This window comes from Frieseomelitta varia, unplaced genomic scaffold (genome assembly GCF_011392965.1).
Source record: "Frieseomelitta varia isolate USP_RPSP 00005682 unplaced genomic scaffold, Fvar_1.2 scaffold_227, whole genome shotgun sequence".
Taxonomy (NCBI): Eukaryota; Metazoa; Arthropoda; class Insecta; order Hymenoptera; family Apidae; genus Frieseomelitta; species Frieseomelitta varia.
Window position 1 is genome coordinate 238,098 of NW_025109954.1, and position 17,849 is coordinate 255,946.

General features: G+C 28.0%; 4 protein-coding genes across 5 annotated transcripts; 1 reads left to right on the forward strand and 3 right to left on the reverse strand.

The window, feature by feature from the left end:
* Window positions 1-1,245: 1,245 nt before the first annotated feature.
* LOC122527556 (programmed cell death 6-interacting protein) lies at window positions 1,246-5,879 on the reverse strand. Its single transcript, XM_043651842.1, has 15 exons — window positions 5,620-5,879; window positions 5,184-5,299; window positions 4,822-4,949; window positions 4,427-4,705; window positions 4,244-4,345; window positions 3,928-4,150; window positions 3,741-3,864; window positions 3,491-3,668; window positions 3,258-3,419; window positions 3,011-3,154; window positions 2,720-2,935; window positions 2,475-2,624; window positions 2,261-2,402; window positions 1,990-2,178; window positions 1,246-1,911 (listed from the first exon to the last, which is right to left on the reverse strand). Exons 1-15 carry the CDS (start codon window positions 5,823-5,825, stop codon window positions 1,811-1,813), a joined length of 2,460 nt encoding a protein of 819 aa, XP_043507777.1. The 5' UTR covers window positions 5,826-5,879; the 3' UTR covers window positions 1,246-1,810.
* Window positions 5,880-6,404: 525 nt separating this feature from the next.
* On the forward strand, window positions 6,405-8,650 carry LOC122527557 (transmembrane and ubiquitin-like domain-containing protein 1). Of its 2 annotated transcripts, none has more exons than XM_043651843.1 (4): window positions 6,405-6,553; window positions 7,130-7,447; window positions 7,527-7,833; window positions 7,916-8,649. In XM_043651843.1, the coding sequence occupies exons 2-4, from the start codon at window positions 7,150-7,152 to the stop codon at window positions 8,340-8,342; spliced, it is 1,032 nt and encodes a 343-aa protein (XP_043507778.1). In that variant the 5' UTR covers window positions 6,405-6,553; window positions 7,130-7,149; the 3' UTR covers window positions 8,343-8,649. The 2 variants fall into 2 exon arrangements, with proteins under 2 accessions (XP_043507778.1, XP_043507779.1); XM_043651844.1 differs by lacking the exon at window positions 6,405-6,553 and adding an exon at window positions 6,590-6,853 and having other exon boundaries at window positions 7,916-8,650.
* Window positions 8,651-9,514: 864 nt separating this feature from the next.
* LOC122527555 (isoleucine--tRNA ligase, cytoplasmic) lies at window positions 9,515-13,659 on the reverse strand. Its single transcript, XM_043651840.1, has one exon. The coding sequence runs from the start codon at window positions 13,495-13,497 to the stop codon at window positions 9,748-9,750; it is 3,750 nt and encodes a 1,249-aa protein (XP_043507775.1). The 5' UTR covers window positions 13,498-13,659; the 3' UTR covers window positions 9,515-9,747.
* Window positions 13,660-13,960: 301 nt separating this feature from the next.
* On the reverse strand, window positions 13,961-17,528 carry LOC122527570 (ADAM 17-like protease). The gene is made up of 13 exons (XM_043651864.1): window positions 17,276-17,528; window positions 16,878-17,117; window positions 16,680-16,801; window positions 16,449-16,599; window positions 16,175-16,377; window positions 15,911-16,105; window positions 15,700-15,838; window positions 15,469-15,623; window positions 15,298-15,378; window positions 14,988-15,196; window positions 14,662-14,900; window positions 14,469-14,584; window positions 13,961-14,393 (listed from the first exon to the last, which is right to left on the reverse strand). Exons 1-13 carry the CDS (start codon window positions 17,331-17,333, stop codon window positions 14,085-14,087), a joined length of 2,217 nt encoding a protein of 738 aa, XP_043507799.1. The 5' UTR covers window positions 17,334-17,528; the 3' UTR covers window positions 13,961-14,084.
* Window positions 17,529-17,849: the final 321 nt, after the last annotated feature.

Here is a 17,849-nt window from a genome sequence, read left to right on the forward strand (position 1 = left end):
AGCCCCACTGATGAGTCTAGGCAGCGACTCTGAGACGAAACGCACAACCTTTCCTCACCTTACCCACATCATCACTTCCTACATTATCCTCGCATTATCATCGCCATTTTCAATCCCTTCAACCCTATAGTGATTATAATGATATTATTATAATACTATAAATAAATAAATAAATAAATAAGAACTTTGTAACTTCAATAACTTTTTATAAATTATAATAAATTATATAATGATGAAGTTTATAGCAAAAATAGATAAGTGTTTTCAACAAATGTTAGTTAAGGAATGAATCACTAATTCTAAAATGGAATCTATATATATATATCTCTATAAACAAGTAATCATGGCAATAACATTTCCATAGTAATAAATAAACTATCAATTTACAATTTGTAATGTCGATTTACAGGAATCGTACTTTTCGACAGGATGATTATATAGATGGCGTTACTATAGATTTTGGAGATATAACGGTCGCTACAACCCCGTAAAACAGAGAAATTTTCATTTGCGAAAAAACCTAATTTAGCGAAATGAATTGTGAACTTTTGTGGTTGTATTACCCTCTCAGCTTTCTTTTCATACCCCATTTGACCCGTAAAATGTAGGAATAAGTATTTTTATAAATAATTAGTACCACTGAGTTACCGCTAGATGGCGCCACCATGTCCATTTTGTGATAGTTCGCACTAATTACGAAAAAAACCTAATTAAGAGGAATAATTTGCGAACTTTTTTATATGCCTTCTCATAATTATGTTCCCCGCTTTCTTTCTATGTGTATTTTGTCCTAGAAAAATGTATGTGTAAAAAGTCGAATTTTTTTTTCAATAGATCAAAGGATGTCCTTCTCGCACATTGTTGCTTTCCTTGTCTAGTGTCATTAGACAAGGAGAGCACTAGCATGCGATAAGGACAGACATATATACGCGGTAAACAAGGAGAGCAACAGCATGCTACAAGAACAGACATAATCGGTAAACAAGGAGGGCAATAGTGTTCGAAAAAGACAGAATATAAATTCCACTATGTCATCGCTACGCGGCGCTAATATTTTAGTGTGCATAAATCAAATTTGCAAAAAAATTAACAAGATTAATATATAATTTTTTATTGTTACGTAAAAAATTTGAACATTATGTCTATTTTTCAATAATGATACATATTCAGTAATCTCTATCCCAAAATCTTAATTTATTTTTTTATAATTGAAGATAAATAAAAATATAATATATATAAACATCATACAGTATCATACATATTTATTAAAATCAAATATAAGAAATTTATCAGTGATCACAGTGATTTGTTACAAAAGATTATTATATGGAATTTAAAAATAAAATTATCCGATTATTATACATCAAAATACTGTTGATATATAGAACTGTATGTCTACAAATACAAAAAAAGTTAAAATATCGATAACGATGAAATAATTATGATTCGTAGGCGTTATAATCATCGAGTACAATATGTTACAAAATATACTTATAAATTGCACGAACATCATCGTATTTATATCTTTTCTTTTTCTGAAGCATCGTTTAAAGCTTAACATACATCACGTATTTCTACATCAAAATTCAACTGCGTGAAATATAATAACAATTAAGGAATATAATTTCTTCAAAATTGATTTTCAACATTGTAATTTCTTACATCTGCTCGATGTTGGACAGATTGGAAACGTATTTCGTATTAACTTCCATAATGTGTTATGGCATGTATATCTTTTCTCCATTCTTATATAAATTCCATTAAATACTACATTATGTAGTCATAGTGTATGTAAAATATTATTTATTTTTCAAAACGGATGTCCTTGGGGAGGATGTTGATTACCGCCATAACGTGGCAGAGTTGCATATCCACCGTAAGGAGGTATACTTTGATACGGATTATAACTTCCTGGAAGTAAAATGGCAAATATAAAATATATTCTGCAACGTCATGAATGATATGAATGAATCGACATTTTTTGTTCACCTTGTGCAGGATAAGGCATTGTTGCGTATGGATTATAAGTTGTAGGCATAGGCGGGGGCATATATGCGGGATATGGTGTATTGGGACCAGCTCCGTATGGCACAGGCATTCCACCTTGATAATGCGTAGGATATGGTAATTGCGATGGTCCACTTTGTTCTGTTTCCAACTGACTTTGACCAGATGTTGCTAAACATTTTTATATTTTAAAAATTAATCATCTAGAGAATATATACATACAGTATTATATTTATAAAAGTGTAGTCTGTACCTCCGTGATGAGATGGAATACTAGGAGTTGTAGTTGGTCCAGTATGACTCAAATTTGTCGTTAAATCTTTTAATAGTTCTTCTTTTTCGGTTTTTCGTGCGAAACAGAAATCCGATATTTTATTTTGGAAGACCACCAGCAACTGTACAAATATAAAAGATTGATTTTAATTCTAATATATAACATGATTTATGAAAATACGATTAATATTTACCTGTGTTAAATCGTTATAAAATTTAGCACCTTCGTTTAAGTTGCCTTTCAATTCTTTAAATGCATCATAAGCACTTGCTAGTTTACATAACATCATTTCTCTTGCGCTACCGCTACCAGATTGCTCGGCAGTAAATGCTGTATGACACTTCTAAATTTGACTTTAGAATTAGTATGCATCATAGAAAATATTGTAAATATGCAGAATAATTGTTACAATATAATTTTAAAATTCTTTATACATACTTGAATTTCAGCAATCAATTGTTCTTGCCGAGCAATACTATCTCTCACTTGTTTCTGTAAAGGTCCATAAGTTTTTCCTATACTTTCAACTGATAAATTTGGTTCATCAATTCCGCCATCTTTTGCAAGCGCTGACAAAAATGTTGCTTTCATATCAGTAGTGGCACATTTCAATTCGCTTTCTATAATATCGCGTTCCGTTTTTAATGTCTCAATCTTAAAATAATTAAGAATGATAAGTAATAAAAAAAAAATGATATAAAAAAATATTACTTTTTATAAGATACTAACATCTTCCATCAACTTCCTAAGTTGAGCCACAGTATGACTCTCTTGTACTGCTGATCCAGTTGGTACAGTATTAATCAAATCATTTTCACTTAAACTTAAAATTTCCATACCTTCCTTGTGATTTTCATATTTTTCACGTACAACCTATAAGATATAATTTCAAAAAATCTGTTGCATAAATAATTCAAAAATAATTGTTATGTAAATATTTTACATATTTTTCATGCATATATTCGTATATGTTTACCTTATCAGCGGACACAGCATTATTAATAATTTCACGATATTTCCGCAAAGTAATAGTAAACTGCTCTGTTAAACGACTACTAGGTATTCTTGTCCAACGTTCTTTAAATTGTTCTCTTAATTGATCATCAGACTGACGTTCTTCTTGTAGCATTCGTTCACACTAAAAATAGTAATGACTTAAGAGTTGTATCAAAAAGTTGAAGATAATACATAAATCGTTTATTTCTTTACCTCATCCAAAAGTTCTTTATTTCTTTGTAACAGATCAGGTAATTCTTTCATAGAATTTTCTAAAGCTTGAATTCCACCTGTATCTTTTACATGTTGAGCTTTTTCTAATAAGGACTGAGGCAATTCAGTTCCGCTTGTATCTTCAATAGCAGCTGGTAAATTTAAACTTGCCAATACACTAAAAACATAATTATTAGACATCAAATAAAAGTTCAGTATTTAACTAAATTTATACACATAATCATCGTACCCATTTAGAATTTGTGTCATTTCACGTAATTTGGATATTTCTGAGTTAACCAATTCATTACGCCGAACTTCATAAGATGATAACGCTTGATGCACACTAACAGGTAATAAATCAGCAAAAAGATCTAAAAACATGAAATGTGTATAAAATGCAATTTGCTTTAAATTCGTTATTATATATAATATACCTTTAAAGTTGGAGCTGAAAACTTCAGGCATTGGTATTAATTTTGCAACACTAGCTTTTCCAACTGGTTCCAAAGACTTTATATCAGGTATTCTTTCATGATAAATGAAGTTATTATCTTTTTTTACTTCTGTTAGATTTCTTTGAGCTCTGTTAGCATAATCTTGGAATAAATGAGATTTATTTGAACGTTGTTGAGCAGCTTTAAATAATTCTACAGCATGCTAAAAATATTTATTTCAAATATTTATTATTAATTAATTTTAACTTATTATCATATTTATATATTTAACATATTTTCAACTTTTAAGACTTACCTCTAATCTGGCAATTTCTTCTCCAATTAATTTGTTATTTTTGCATACTAATGACTGATAAAATTCAGTCATTGCCCGATATCCAGCTTGCTTTCCTGCAATCTATTATTATCATGTTATGAACAATTATTTAATATATGTTTCATATAAATTTCATATATAAATAAAATTATAAATTCATACCAAAGGAACCCATTCCTTATCCCAAAATGCCCTAAAAATCTCCTTTTGAAATAATTTTAATGCATCAGCATATAGTTCTTCTGCCTGTGCAGCTAGTTTAGCAATAATCCCATCTTTCATAGTATCATGAATTGCCTTATATACAAATATTTCTTGAGCCTGAGCAAGCATTAATGCAGATAGTGCTCCTAATGTTTCTGGACTGATATCTGGTGTTGGTTCTTGTTGAATAGCCATCATAACATTTGATTTGAGATAATTAAAGATACCAGCAGATTGCTAAAATTTATGTAATAGTTAAATAATTTTTTTTAATTTTTTACCAGATCAGATATTTATCTAACTTTTTAATTTTGTCATCATATTTAATTAATAAAATTAATCAGAATATTTACTTGAAATAACTTTGCAGCCAGTTTCAATCCTTCATCGCTATCTAAAGATTGTGCTGCTGCAACTGAACTTTGCAAAGCAGCAATATTAAATAACACACATACTTTTTCATATGCTAATGTACTAATTGCTGAAAAATTAAATATTATTTTAAATCATATTTTAAATCATATCATTGAAGTAATATATTATTTCAAATAATACCATTAAGGGAATACTATCAAAAATATAATTCAAAATATTCATATAATCAATGATAGGTTTATCTTATCTTTGTACCTATTCATAATCAATCGAGAATCAATGAATAATCTATATTATCTACTGTGTGAATAATAAAAAAAATATGTTTAAAATATCTTACTCAAACTGAGTTTTCCACCAAATATGGTACGATCAAATGCATCTTTCCACTTAAATGGAATTTGTAACTCATGTGCAGGTATTTTGCCTTCCAGTGCATATAACTGATCATAGTAACTAGTAAAAAAGAAAGAAAAAATACTCTTGTTTTAAAAAGATCGCTATCTGGAATTACTAAATTTTTATCAGTTATTAATAATGTTACTTCATTATGTTATAAACAATCGTATCTTTTAGCAATCTATTGAAATTACCTCAAAAATAAACTTAATAAAATGCTATTTATCTCTAATCCTGAGTCATTTTCAAAAAATGAAATGTTTCTTTTGTTGAAATATTTCACTTTACAATTTTAAAGTAGATTACAATAGTACGATAGCACTTCTTAATATAATGTCATAATTAAAATTAAAATAATAATTAGGGATGAGTCATACCTGTATATAACCTCCAAGGAACTTTCGTATTTCTCAAAAGCTCGCCACAAAGCATTGTTCCTCAGTTTACTGAAATCCGCGATTGCTTCCGTGTAATCTTTTTGATTACTTGCGTTGCTGTACGTTGATTTAATAACATTTGTAAGTGGTTTAATCACATCAACATCAGACGGTTTCTTCAACGGTATTGCAATTAGCTCAGCCATTTTGACGTGTGACTGAAATCGAACTGAATACTACATACTTATATCTAAGATATTACACGTATCTAATATTACGACATATGATATCTTTGCGGTATATAGTATGCCATTCTGGTTCTAAAGTTCTTTAGTCACAAGAATATCACAAATTTAAAAACAGCAGGTTTTTAAGTTTATCGTGATTTTTATTCATTAGATGTAATGTGCTCTTCTATTTGTTTAGAAACTAAACTGTCTGAATTGTTAAATTTCTTATCATAAATTTTATTTTTCTCTTTAATGACGCAATGAATATTTGTGTGTGTGTGTCTCTCTCTTTCTCTTTCTCAATAAAAATAGTATAATGATATAATTTTGATTTATGATAAGAACGTGCAAAGAATAGATAAATTATTTAATCTAAAATTTTAAAAATAAGTTTTTAAATACACATGCAAAATTTATGCGATATTGACATGGTACATCTTATTACGCATTCATATAACAGTTTAATTTTCACACAAGAGTATAAAAAGTAATATTGAATTGTTCCGTTCATAAATTATTTTGAAATTATTAGAACAATTCGCGCCCCTAAACGCGTGTCTTCATTAATTATGAACTAGATCACGTATGTCGCTGGTTGTCATACATTATCTACGTCATCTTTAGATATTTGTAGATGAGATTTTCATAAGTGGTTTGGTGAAGCTTTAATTTTGTTCTGTTGTGTCTAATCCATATAAATTGAGGTAACAATAAATAATTACAAAAAAGAAAAACAGCAGAGAATTATACTATACAACAAATATTTTACGTCACAGTATAAAGTAAAGCATATGAAATTATCATCTGTGTTCAAATTTCCTTGAGACGTATATAATATAGTAACATTCTTTTGAAAACTAGAAAATATTAAAAAAGTAATACAAATATGTTGTAACTGCTCAAGGTGTTATTTGTCCTATTTTAAAATTTTATTCCCGTCAGTTAACTTGCGCGAAAAGAATACTATCGATTTTATCGTAAAGACAATAAACCGAGAAATCAGGGTTATTTTCTTTTTTTGTTTATTAAAAGTATATGCATAGAGATTTTTAACGAAATAATATTATCGTTATTTTATATAAAAATTGAACAGTTTAATCCTAATTATTCTTAATTAGAAATACATATATGTATTTGCATAATTGCAAACATGACCATGTAACAGATATAAATATATCTGACGAATTATTAATAATTATAAATAATTCATGATTATTTAGTCTTCTCATCTTTTGCGATGACATTAATATTTTTATCACTATTTATATTTATTTGTACAGGTTAATTTTAGATCATAGAAATGACACTGATCGAAGGTGTTGGAGATGAAGTGACAGATTTTTTTATTGTTGTGGTTGTGCTATTAGTAGGATGGCTTGCTTGGTATTCTACAAGTATTACAGATCAACCATTAATACGCACAGTACTTGTAATACATCGAACACGCACACGTCTTGCTGAACTCAGAGCTAATCATCAAAATGCAAGTTCATTTACACGACCTCCAAATTTGGAGATTACAGAAGAAGAAACAATAGAACCGATCACAGATGATAATAATGGCAATTTACAAAGTTGTCCTGAACCTTCTATTGCAGGTGATATATATGCCCTATTTAAAAATATTTTTAAGAACATAATAGGAACGTTAAAATTATTTATTGTTTGTTACATTAGATACAAATGAAGAAATTTCTTCTGACACACATAGAACATCTGAAGCAACAGCTACAGAAGAAGTACTTATTGAAGCTATGGATTCATTTAATAATGATAGTGCAACAAAGTTGCAAAAGCAAACCAAGATAAACCCTCCAAAAGAGACAACTATATCTACATCAACATGTAATGAACCTATAGAACATAAAACTGAAAATCTTTCAGAAATTGATGTTAATGAAATTAGCATAAAACTTAAGTTTATAAATGATGATCAAAAAATGGTTACTGGTAGCTTGAAAGAATTACTTGGAGATTTTAAAAGGTTATTGTTATTTAACAAACTTTCTATGTTCAATAAGTATTTACAAATGGAATATATGTATGTAATCTTTTATATTTTTCAGGAGGCATTTTCAAACGGAGCTTGATGCACAAAAATTAGTACGTTTAGTTTTTAATGGTCGAGTACTGCAGCCTGATAGTCAAACATTGGAGAAATGTGGTCTCTATAACAATTGTGTAGTTCATTGTTTGGTTCATCAACCACGACCAAATCCATCTCAGACATCAACATCAACATTAGATAATTCGTCGCCGATTTATTTTAATCCTCAATCATTTTCTGATATTCCTGTTAGCACAGGAATTAGTTCAGTACATAACGAATGGGATTTGAGTAGACCATTAGTGATTATTTTAACTGTCATGTTAGCTTTCGCTTGGTACTCTCGATACCATTATGCTCAATTTTTTACCGCAAGTACTACGCTCGCGTTGTATGCGCTCACTGCAATTTTCGCAATGTCAGTAGCTTTAATATTATGTCATTAGTTAGTAATTTCTTTCTTAATCAAGACAACAAAAATATCGCGTGAATTTACAAAAAATAAAAATTTAGACATTATTTTTGGAACATGATTTTATAAAGATAAATATGTGTTTTTAATGTAACATTATTTAAACACATTGGTTGTTGACATAAAGAAGAATATGAAGTTATTGTAATTTTTATCAACATATAAAAGAATTCAATTCTTTTATATAATAAACAAATAAGAGGTGACGTATACTTAGATAATATTGTTGCATTTCAAATTTTAAATCAATTTTTGTGCATTAAGTTCAAAATCTTTATTTATATATTTAATAAGCAAATTTCTTTAGGCTTACATAAAATATTAAATTATAAACAGAAATATACATAATATAAAATTTATAAATTTGAATGATTAGTATTTTACTAATTTGCAAATACTTGTTTATTTAAATATATTAATTTTTGATATTCAACTATTGAATTATAATAAATATTATAAACGATAATTGCAATGGCGCTATATTATTTTTAACAAAAAATTTCTTGTATATTTATAATTTCTTTATTGACTTTGGGATTTACATTATCTATGTGTGACTTAAACTTGAATATGTTGTGCAATTATTATAAATTATAGTTACTAGAACAAAATCATTATACTTTTATAATCTTCCAAAGTTTCTAACATTAGAATGAAAATTACCTATAATGAAAATGTTTTTTAAGCACCAAGTCTTAACTTCAAGCAAATTCTTTATATGAACTGTTAAGGAAAAATAAAAATCAACAGTGTGTACATACATATAATGTATTAAGCAATCATAATTATTAGAAGATATTATACTTCATATTTCCAGGAAAGGAAATTTGTTATTTTTTCTGATAAATAATAATCGTTAAAGACAGTGATTTATTGTTACTTCTATAATACACTGTACTATAGTAGTCTATAAAAAAAACAATTTATGTAGTACTGTCTCACAATTTTTATTGAATGTGAAATAAATAGTTATTTATTTGATGTTTTTTTTATATTAGCATATTTTATAGTTTACTAATTGATTTTATATAACTAAAAATTTATTCTTCATCCGAATTTAACAATATTTAAAAGTGAATTCAATAAAAAAAGATACATTTGTATATTATATAGTTTATAATATAATCGTTTATTTTTTAATTATAAAACTGTTGCAATTACATACTGTTCTTCACAAAAACTGAGGAATTCATAAAGTCTTATATAAAATAAATAAATATAATGTATGAATAAAATTATCATCAATCCAAAATCAATATTTAAATACATAATATGTTTTAATTTAAATTTAAATAAAATTATTAAAATTTGAGAAAAATTTTAAAAATGTATGTAAATAAAAAATAAATAATCAATGAAAAATCATTTTTAAGTAAAAGTTATCTTAATTGCAGTGTCTTACCATATAAATTATTTAGCACCTTAGGTATAGGTTCAAAAGTATTTAATTTATTGAAGAAAATATTTAATTGTTCTTTTAACATTATGTTATTTAAATAAAAGTTTCCTTTTGGATTTTCTAAGAGAATAGTACCTTTTCCTAAGGTGCTATTAATATTAATAAATTTACAAGCTGGTTGTTTTAATACTGTAGTTGTTTGAGTTGTAGTCAAACCTATTTTTGTTACTTTTATTGTTTGTTTATGTAATGATAAAATATTTATTTCTTCTGATATTGGTTTATTGTTTATGAGTAAATTATAAGCGCAACCATAAATACCAAATACTAATTCAATTTCGTGTTTTAATTGTTTGTAAGAAACAGGAACTAGTAAATTAGGAGTTTCTAACAGTACAGTTCCAATATAGCTGGTTGTTCCAAACCTTGGCTTCATGCCTATAAGTTCAATATTTACGTATTTTACAAAAGGTTCTACGATTATTTCGTCATTTTTAATTTCATCCATTTTAGTTTTTACTAAAATAAGTTTCATATCAATGCCTTTAATTTTTTGCATTTCTTCTATAATTACATTTGCATTTTTGGGCATTTTTGATATATTTTCTTGTGGAGTTTTAGTTGCATTTTCTATGAAATCTTTATGACTAACAATAACTTTTGCTAAATTACTATTTTGATCTTGTATTTCATAATATGCAATGGCTTCATCTGATGGGACTAATTGAGCTTTCTTTCTAAGTTTTTGAACTCTATTGATTATTTCTCTTGCTACTCCTTCATTGTACATGCTTTCATCAGGTGTAACATCTAGCAAAATTAAAACATTTCCTTCACTATGGGCTTCATATTGTTTTGATAATTGTTCAGCTGCTGGGCCTGTGAAGCTAAACATTAGCCGTAAATCTTGTTCTTCTAATTTATGACCTTGAACATTAATTTCCTTTTTTGCAACAAACACCTGTAATTCTTCATCGGAAAGTTCTTTAATAGCTTGAGTAACAGATTTAAATTCTCCTTTAAGACGAGCTCCAAGTATTTTATGATCTGGTTCTGCTCTCAATTTAACACCATACTTTTCTTTGTCTGTAGTAATAGTTAATTCTTTCACATTAAGTTCTTCTAGAATATACGATTTCAAAGATTCTATTTCTTTCAATACTTCAGCATCTTGATGAATTACTACAATTCCTGGCAGTGGATATTTAACAGGAATTGTTTTCCTATCCCTGACAACACGTCCCAATTCAATTACAGTTTGCATATAAGATACAGCTTTTTCGATCTTTTCATCTATTAATTCTAAATTAGATTCTGGTATCATTTGATAGTGAACACTATCCATGTTAATGTTGGATGATCGAAGTAATTTAACTAAACGTTGAAACATAAATTCTGTTAAAAATGGTGTAAATGGTGCATTCACGCGAACCATTATATAAAGAACAGAAAATAAAGTTGTCAAAGCTTCTTGACAATCAGTTGCACCACCATCTCCCTTTATACGTTTTCTGTTCATTCTTACATACCAATTAGTAAGATTATCTATATATTTTATCAAGTGAGGTACTACAGTATATAACTTATAAGCATGCATTTCTCGTTTAAAAAATTGTAATAATGTCTGTGTAAAAGATAAAATCCATCTATCCATTATATTATTAGAACAGACATTTTTAGACTCATCATATACAAAATTAATTTTCTCTTCTCTTTCAAATCTTTCAATATTTTGCATTAAGAATCTAAATGCATTGTACCAAGGCAAAAATACATCTTTTATAACATCCCTAACTCCCTCTTCCTTGAAACGCAGATTTTCTGCTCTTACAACAGGAGAATTAATTAAGTACAAACGAAGGGCATCTGCTCCATACTTATTAATAATTTCCACAGGATCTGGATAATTCTTTTTACGTTTAGACATTTTTTGTCCATCAGATGCAAGTATTAAACCATTAGCTACTAGATTTTTAAATGGGGCTTTCCCAAAAAGAGCTGTTGATATAACTAACAAAGTATAAAACCATCCACGAGTTTGATCAATACCTTCTCCAATAAAATCAGCTGGGAAATTCTCTTCAAATTCTTTTCGATGTTCAAAGGGATAATGCATTTGTGCATATGGCATTGATCCAGATTCAAACCAACAGTCAAAAACTTCTGGTACTCGTCGTAAAGCCGAGCAGTTTGGTCGTTTTGACAATATAGTTAAATGATCTATACTTTCTCTATGAATATCTGTTATTTTTATACCAGTCAAGTCTTCCAATTCTGCTATACTCCCTACACATACAATTTCTTGTCCGTCTTCTGAAATCCATAAAGGAATTGGATTACCCCAATAACGATTTCTACTAATAGCCCAATCACGAGCATCTCTTAACCAATTACCAAAACGTTTATCCTTAATATAATCTGGTACCCAATAAGTATCACTATTTGCTGTAATAAGTTTATCTTTTATAGCTTCTACTCTAATAAACCATGAGGGTACAGCTTTATATATTAATGGTGTATCAGATCTCCAACAATACGGATAACTATGTTTAGTAAGACTGCTATGAATTAATCTTTTATTTGCCTGGAGATACTTAATGATATCCTTATCAGCATCTTTTACATATTTTCCAACAAAATCATGTACAGGTTCTACAAAACGCCCACAACTATCAATTGGACATATGATTTCTTGATCTCTTGTTATAATACCAGCTTCTAAACAACACCGGTAATCGTCTTCTCCAAAATATGGTGCTTGATGAACAATACCTGTTCCAGTTTCTGCTGTAACGTAGGTATCATTTAATACTACGAAAGCACCTTTTTCTCTTAGATACTGAAAATATGGAAAAGGAGGCTTGTATATTTTTCCTTTTAAATCACATCCTTTTCTTTTACCTTGTATAGTATAGGAATCTTTAGATTTATAAATAAGATCTAAACTTGACTCTAATATAATATACACATTACCAGATGATTGATCTTTAACTTCGACATATTCAAAGGTAGGATTACAACATAGTGCCAGATTACTAGGTAGAGTCCAAGGAGTAGTAGTCCAGGCAAGAATAGAAACACCTGGTTCATCCACTAAAGGAAATGATACAACTACAGAAGGATCGACAACATCTTTATAATTTTGTCCTGATTCAAAGTTAGATAAAGGTGTGTTACAACCCGTAGAGAAAGGCATTACTTTAACACCTTGGTATACGAGACCTTTATTGTATAATTCTTTAAAGATCCACCAAATAGATTCCATATACCAAGGATATAATGTTTTGTAATCGTTCTTGAAATCTATCCATCTTCCGATTCTACCTACGATAGTTTCCCATTCTGTTGCATATTTCATTACAATGTTTCGACATTCTTTATTATAGTTTGCTATTCCCATTTTAGCAACATCATCAGGACCTTTTATATTCAATGTCTTATCTACTTCGAATTCGACAGGTAAACCATGGGTATCCCAGCCGAATCTTCTTTCCACATGGTACCCAGATTGATAAGCATACCTTGTTACAATGTCTTTTATTGTTCCTGCAAGTATGTGTCCATAATGCGGTAATCCCGTAGCAAATGGTGGACCATCGTAAAATGAATATTTTGGTTTTCCTCTCGACAACTTTAGAGAATTTTGAAATGTATCGTGCTTTTTCCACAGTTCTAGAATAATTTCCTCTTCTTTTGGAAAATTAATTGTTTCTGGAAGTTTTTCTATCATTTTTCTGAAAATTCAATAACTACTTCACAAATTATTTGGTACCGGCTGATACGTTAATGCAATTATTAGATTCAAGATATCATATACTACAGCAAGCACGTTGCCAAAATTACACGTAAAATTTTAGAGGTTAGCGCTACAATTTGTAGTACATACATGCTTTTGTGAAAAGTTAATATAACATTCAAAACTTGAAAACTTGAATAAATTATACTCTTTTATTTTCGGAATTCAGATTGATTTAAAATTTTAGTATTTATTTTGGTATCTTTTACAATATATAAATAAAATCTAATTGAGATTTTATATGTATGTAATTATAATTACAAAATTACATAAGTATATGTTCTTTTATTTTAAGTTATTCTCTTAGATGTACATACCATTAAGTAGATAGAAATTTTATTTAATTATAAATATTATTATTATATTTATTTCTGATATCATTTATATTAAAAACATATATTAAAAACATTCTTTATTTACATAACAAATGAAAGTCATATGAAATATAAAAATTCAAAACACTCGTGACTAGAAATTTCCTTATGCGTGACATTTCCGCATCCACAATATAGATTAAACATTTATGATTGTTGCGTAATCTGCGGTATTTTTTGCCGTTGTCCACCAATATAAATAACTTGTCTTTGTTCATCTGGATGAATAAGTTCATCTGTATGCTTCCAACGCCATTTCTTTTCGCTTTCTTTAATTCGTCTATGATCGATGTAACTAATGACGCAGCTAGTGGGAATCCATACAATGGCAGTAATAATTATAACAGCACCTACTATATTATCTTTTAAAAATCGCATAACTTTATTAATATTTATATCCTCAATAATATCCCAAAATCGTTCTACTACATCTTGAATTGTTTTTTCACAAACACCCTGGAAATATTCTATAATATAGATTCTACAATAGTTCAAATTCTTTTGAATGATTAACATCTTTTTCAATTTTACCTTGTTACAAAAGCCTTGAATACATGGTGTTCCATCAGGTAAAATATCTTGAGGATCTATGGGGAAACATGTTTCATTCAAACTCATTCGACAGCATCTTTTACATGCATCTCCAACTATAAATAAAAATATGATATTAATGATACATATTATCTTTTAGCTTATTGTCCGTAATTGTATATAAAAACCATACTTGTATCACACATGCAACTCTGCAAACCCTGTGTCTCACAATATGGTACACATTTTCCGAGTCTGCATTGACCTCTTTCAAGACAACCTGTACCATCCTTCATTGGTGGAGATCTAGGACATTCACTAGATGCTCCTGTACAGCGTGATTCTTGTTCGCATGTAGCATACTGTGCATCGCGACATTTTACACCTAATGGCATAAATGCACAACCTTGACAACAGGGTGAATTTTTATCACTGAAAAAATATATAATATTAAATATTATGAAAGATACGTAATTTGAAAAAAATAGATTAGAAATTTATATAACAATAGATAATTACCTGCAAACTGCTCCCTGATTTCTACGAAGTTTACAGTTTTTATCACAGCAAGCATCATTGTCTTCTGTACCAAGTAATCCTGCATCACATTCTTCATCTCCTTCGACTCGTAAATTACCACAAAACGATTCTTCTGGTTCAGAAAAGCAGCGGCCTGATTTTGCTTGTAATACTTTTCTAATGGATCTTAAACTACATGGTGAAAAACGCTAGCCCATAAATAATAAGTATTTTCTCAGCATCATTTTTTATAAGTAATAAAAATAAGTATTTTCTTAATATCATTTCTTTTTATATTAATTAAATTTACCTTGTTATTCACATCATATCCACTAACACTATATGTGTACATTAAGTATGAACCTCCTTGACTAGCACTTGGACTGCATTCCTATTAAAAAATGCCTTATTTAATATGCGAGAATTACACTACTTCTAATAAATTGATTTTTTAAAATCAAATAAAAATTCAAAAAATTACTGTTATATCTGGATCATGTTCAGAACCCCAATTGTGTCCAAATTCGTGTGCAGTAACTAAATCTGCTTCTCTTGTGATAACTCTTTGTCCATAATGATTCCTACTAGAACTTAGACCTGAATTGAGGTATAATGTGTAACCATTTTTAAAGTATTCTAGAACATTTAAAATAAAACATTTAATAAAATTATTCATTTATTTGTGAATAGATTAAAAATTCCATTTATATACCTGGTGTACAAATTCCACCTACTGAGTTTCTACGAGGTGATCCAACATATGCCAATCCTAATATACCACCTTCGAATTTAAGATCAGTAAATAAATGAGCTAAGCAAAAGTCTTTGTGACTATATTCTCGACTAAAAACCTAAGTACAATTTATATAAATTAATTAATAAATTAAAATTTTAGTATTTGGCAAAATTGAAAATGGTTTTACCTCAAGCAATGTACGAACATCCCACTTTTCTCTGACCATGTTATAGTGTGTTTCACCACCTCTTACACGAGTAGGTTCACTGTGAACTACGATTTTTTTAATAACAAAACCCATTCCTTTAAACCCATCTTGTTCTTGTCGTTCTTGCCATAAAGTATCATTGTAAATTTTATGTACTCTATCAATTAAACTTATCTAAAAAATCATGAATTATTATCTAAAACAAATCTACTGATATTTATACCAAGTAATGTAATTATTTACTAAATAATTAATTGTGGTTTTTGTACTGCTAGCACCCATCTCTTGATAGAAGCGATAGTCAGCAACTAATAATAATGGACATCTTGTTTTTGTTGGAGTATATTCATAAGTTTCTGTTTGTCTCTTTGTCCTGGAATGTTTATTTAATTTAAAATCAGATTTTTCTTCGTCCTCTTTCTCCTCCCTATTATTTACTGGAATGTCTACAATATAAATTTTATATAAAAATATAATACTTTTTAATATAATTTCTCATTTAAGACAATAAATTGACCTAATTCTTCTTTTACATATCCACAAGTTTTGGGAGCACCATGGGTATGCCCCTCCCCATGTTCAAAATGTTCCCAACTTAATTTAACATCTGATGATTTATAAATAATCATTGTTTCATTTCCTAAATGAGGAAGATGTCTCCAAGATGGCTATGATAGATAACAAAACCAAATTATAATTTTCTATTATTTATATTGAAAGGCATTCTACATTACAAATACAGATATACCTCAATGTGAAATGTTTCATCAGAAATAGTAATACTACCAGTAAGAATACCATTATCAATATGCATTTGTGCATGAGAGTCAATTTCACCAAATACTCGTCCATGATAAAAACTTTCATGATCTTGAATAAAATAAATTATTGATCATTTAGAAAAATATATTTTTTCATTAGATATTAGATATAAATATTATTTTACCTAAATGTATAGTCTTTTGTTCTCCATTACCATTTACTTCATATGCTTTGAATTTGGAATGAATAACTTCTCTTCTTGGTGTTAAAATTAATCGAAAATATCTTCCATGGGAATAAAACTCTAATTCATTTATTTTATTATAAGGATGATAACTATGCTGGATACCACGTTTTACAATATTATGTTGAAAATGAGATATATGGAGAGTTTCATAATATTTCAGATTTCTATGAAGACCATCTGAAAAAATACTTTATAATTTGAAAATTATACTAAATGAGTTGAAAGCTGAATATGTTTTAATGCTTTAATGTAATATAAATTCTTATAAAATAATATTAATATAATTTATATAAAATACTAAATATAAATTTTCAATGAATAATACGAAAACTTACAAGTGTTTTGTACAGTAAATAAGGTATAATATATTATAAATATATTTTGAAATTCCATATTTGTTAAAATTATCACATATTAAAAATTTCACATATTAAAATTTTATTGATTAGACATAATACTTTAAAGATGACGATTCATTGTGAAAGCATTTTTTTTATCATTAGTTAGGTTGTATTAGTTGCATTATTTGCATTACATTCTCCAACCTCAACATTCAATGTAAACAGCTTTTCTTAAAGTATAGAATATAGAGAATTGTTACGCGATATCAAAATGTATTCGCTCAATGGTGATCAATTGGAACTAGATAAATTTCAAATATATAAAGAAAATATTCTTTGATTATATAAAGAGGATTCATCAATAAATTAATTTAAATAAGCATCAATAAATTAATTTTAATAAGGTTCGTATCTTTTATAATTGATAAAAATAAATAATAACTATAACACAATGCGTATAAAGAAAAGTCAATGTTTAGATTTAATTAATCAATTTTATTACATTTTGGATGTTTATTACATTTTTAATAAAATATTTACTATAAAATGAAGTTTATACTTACTATAT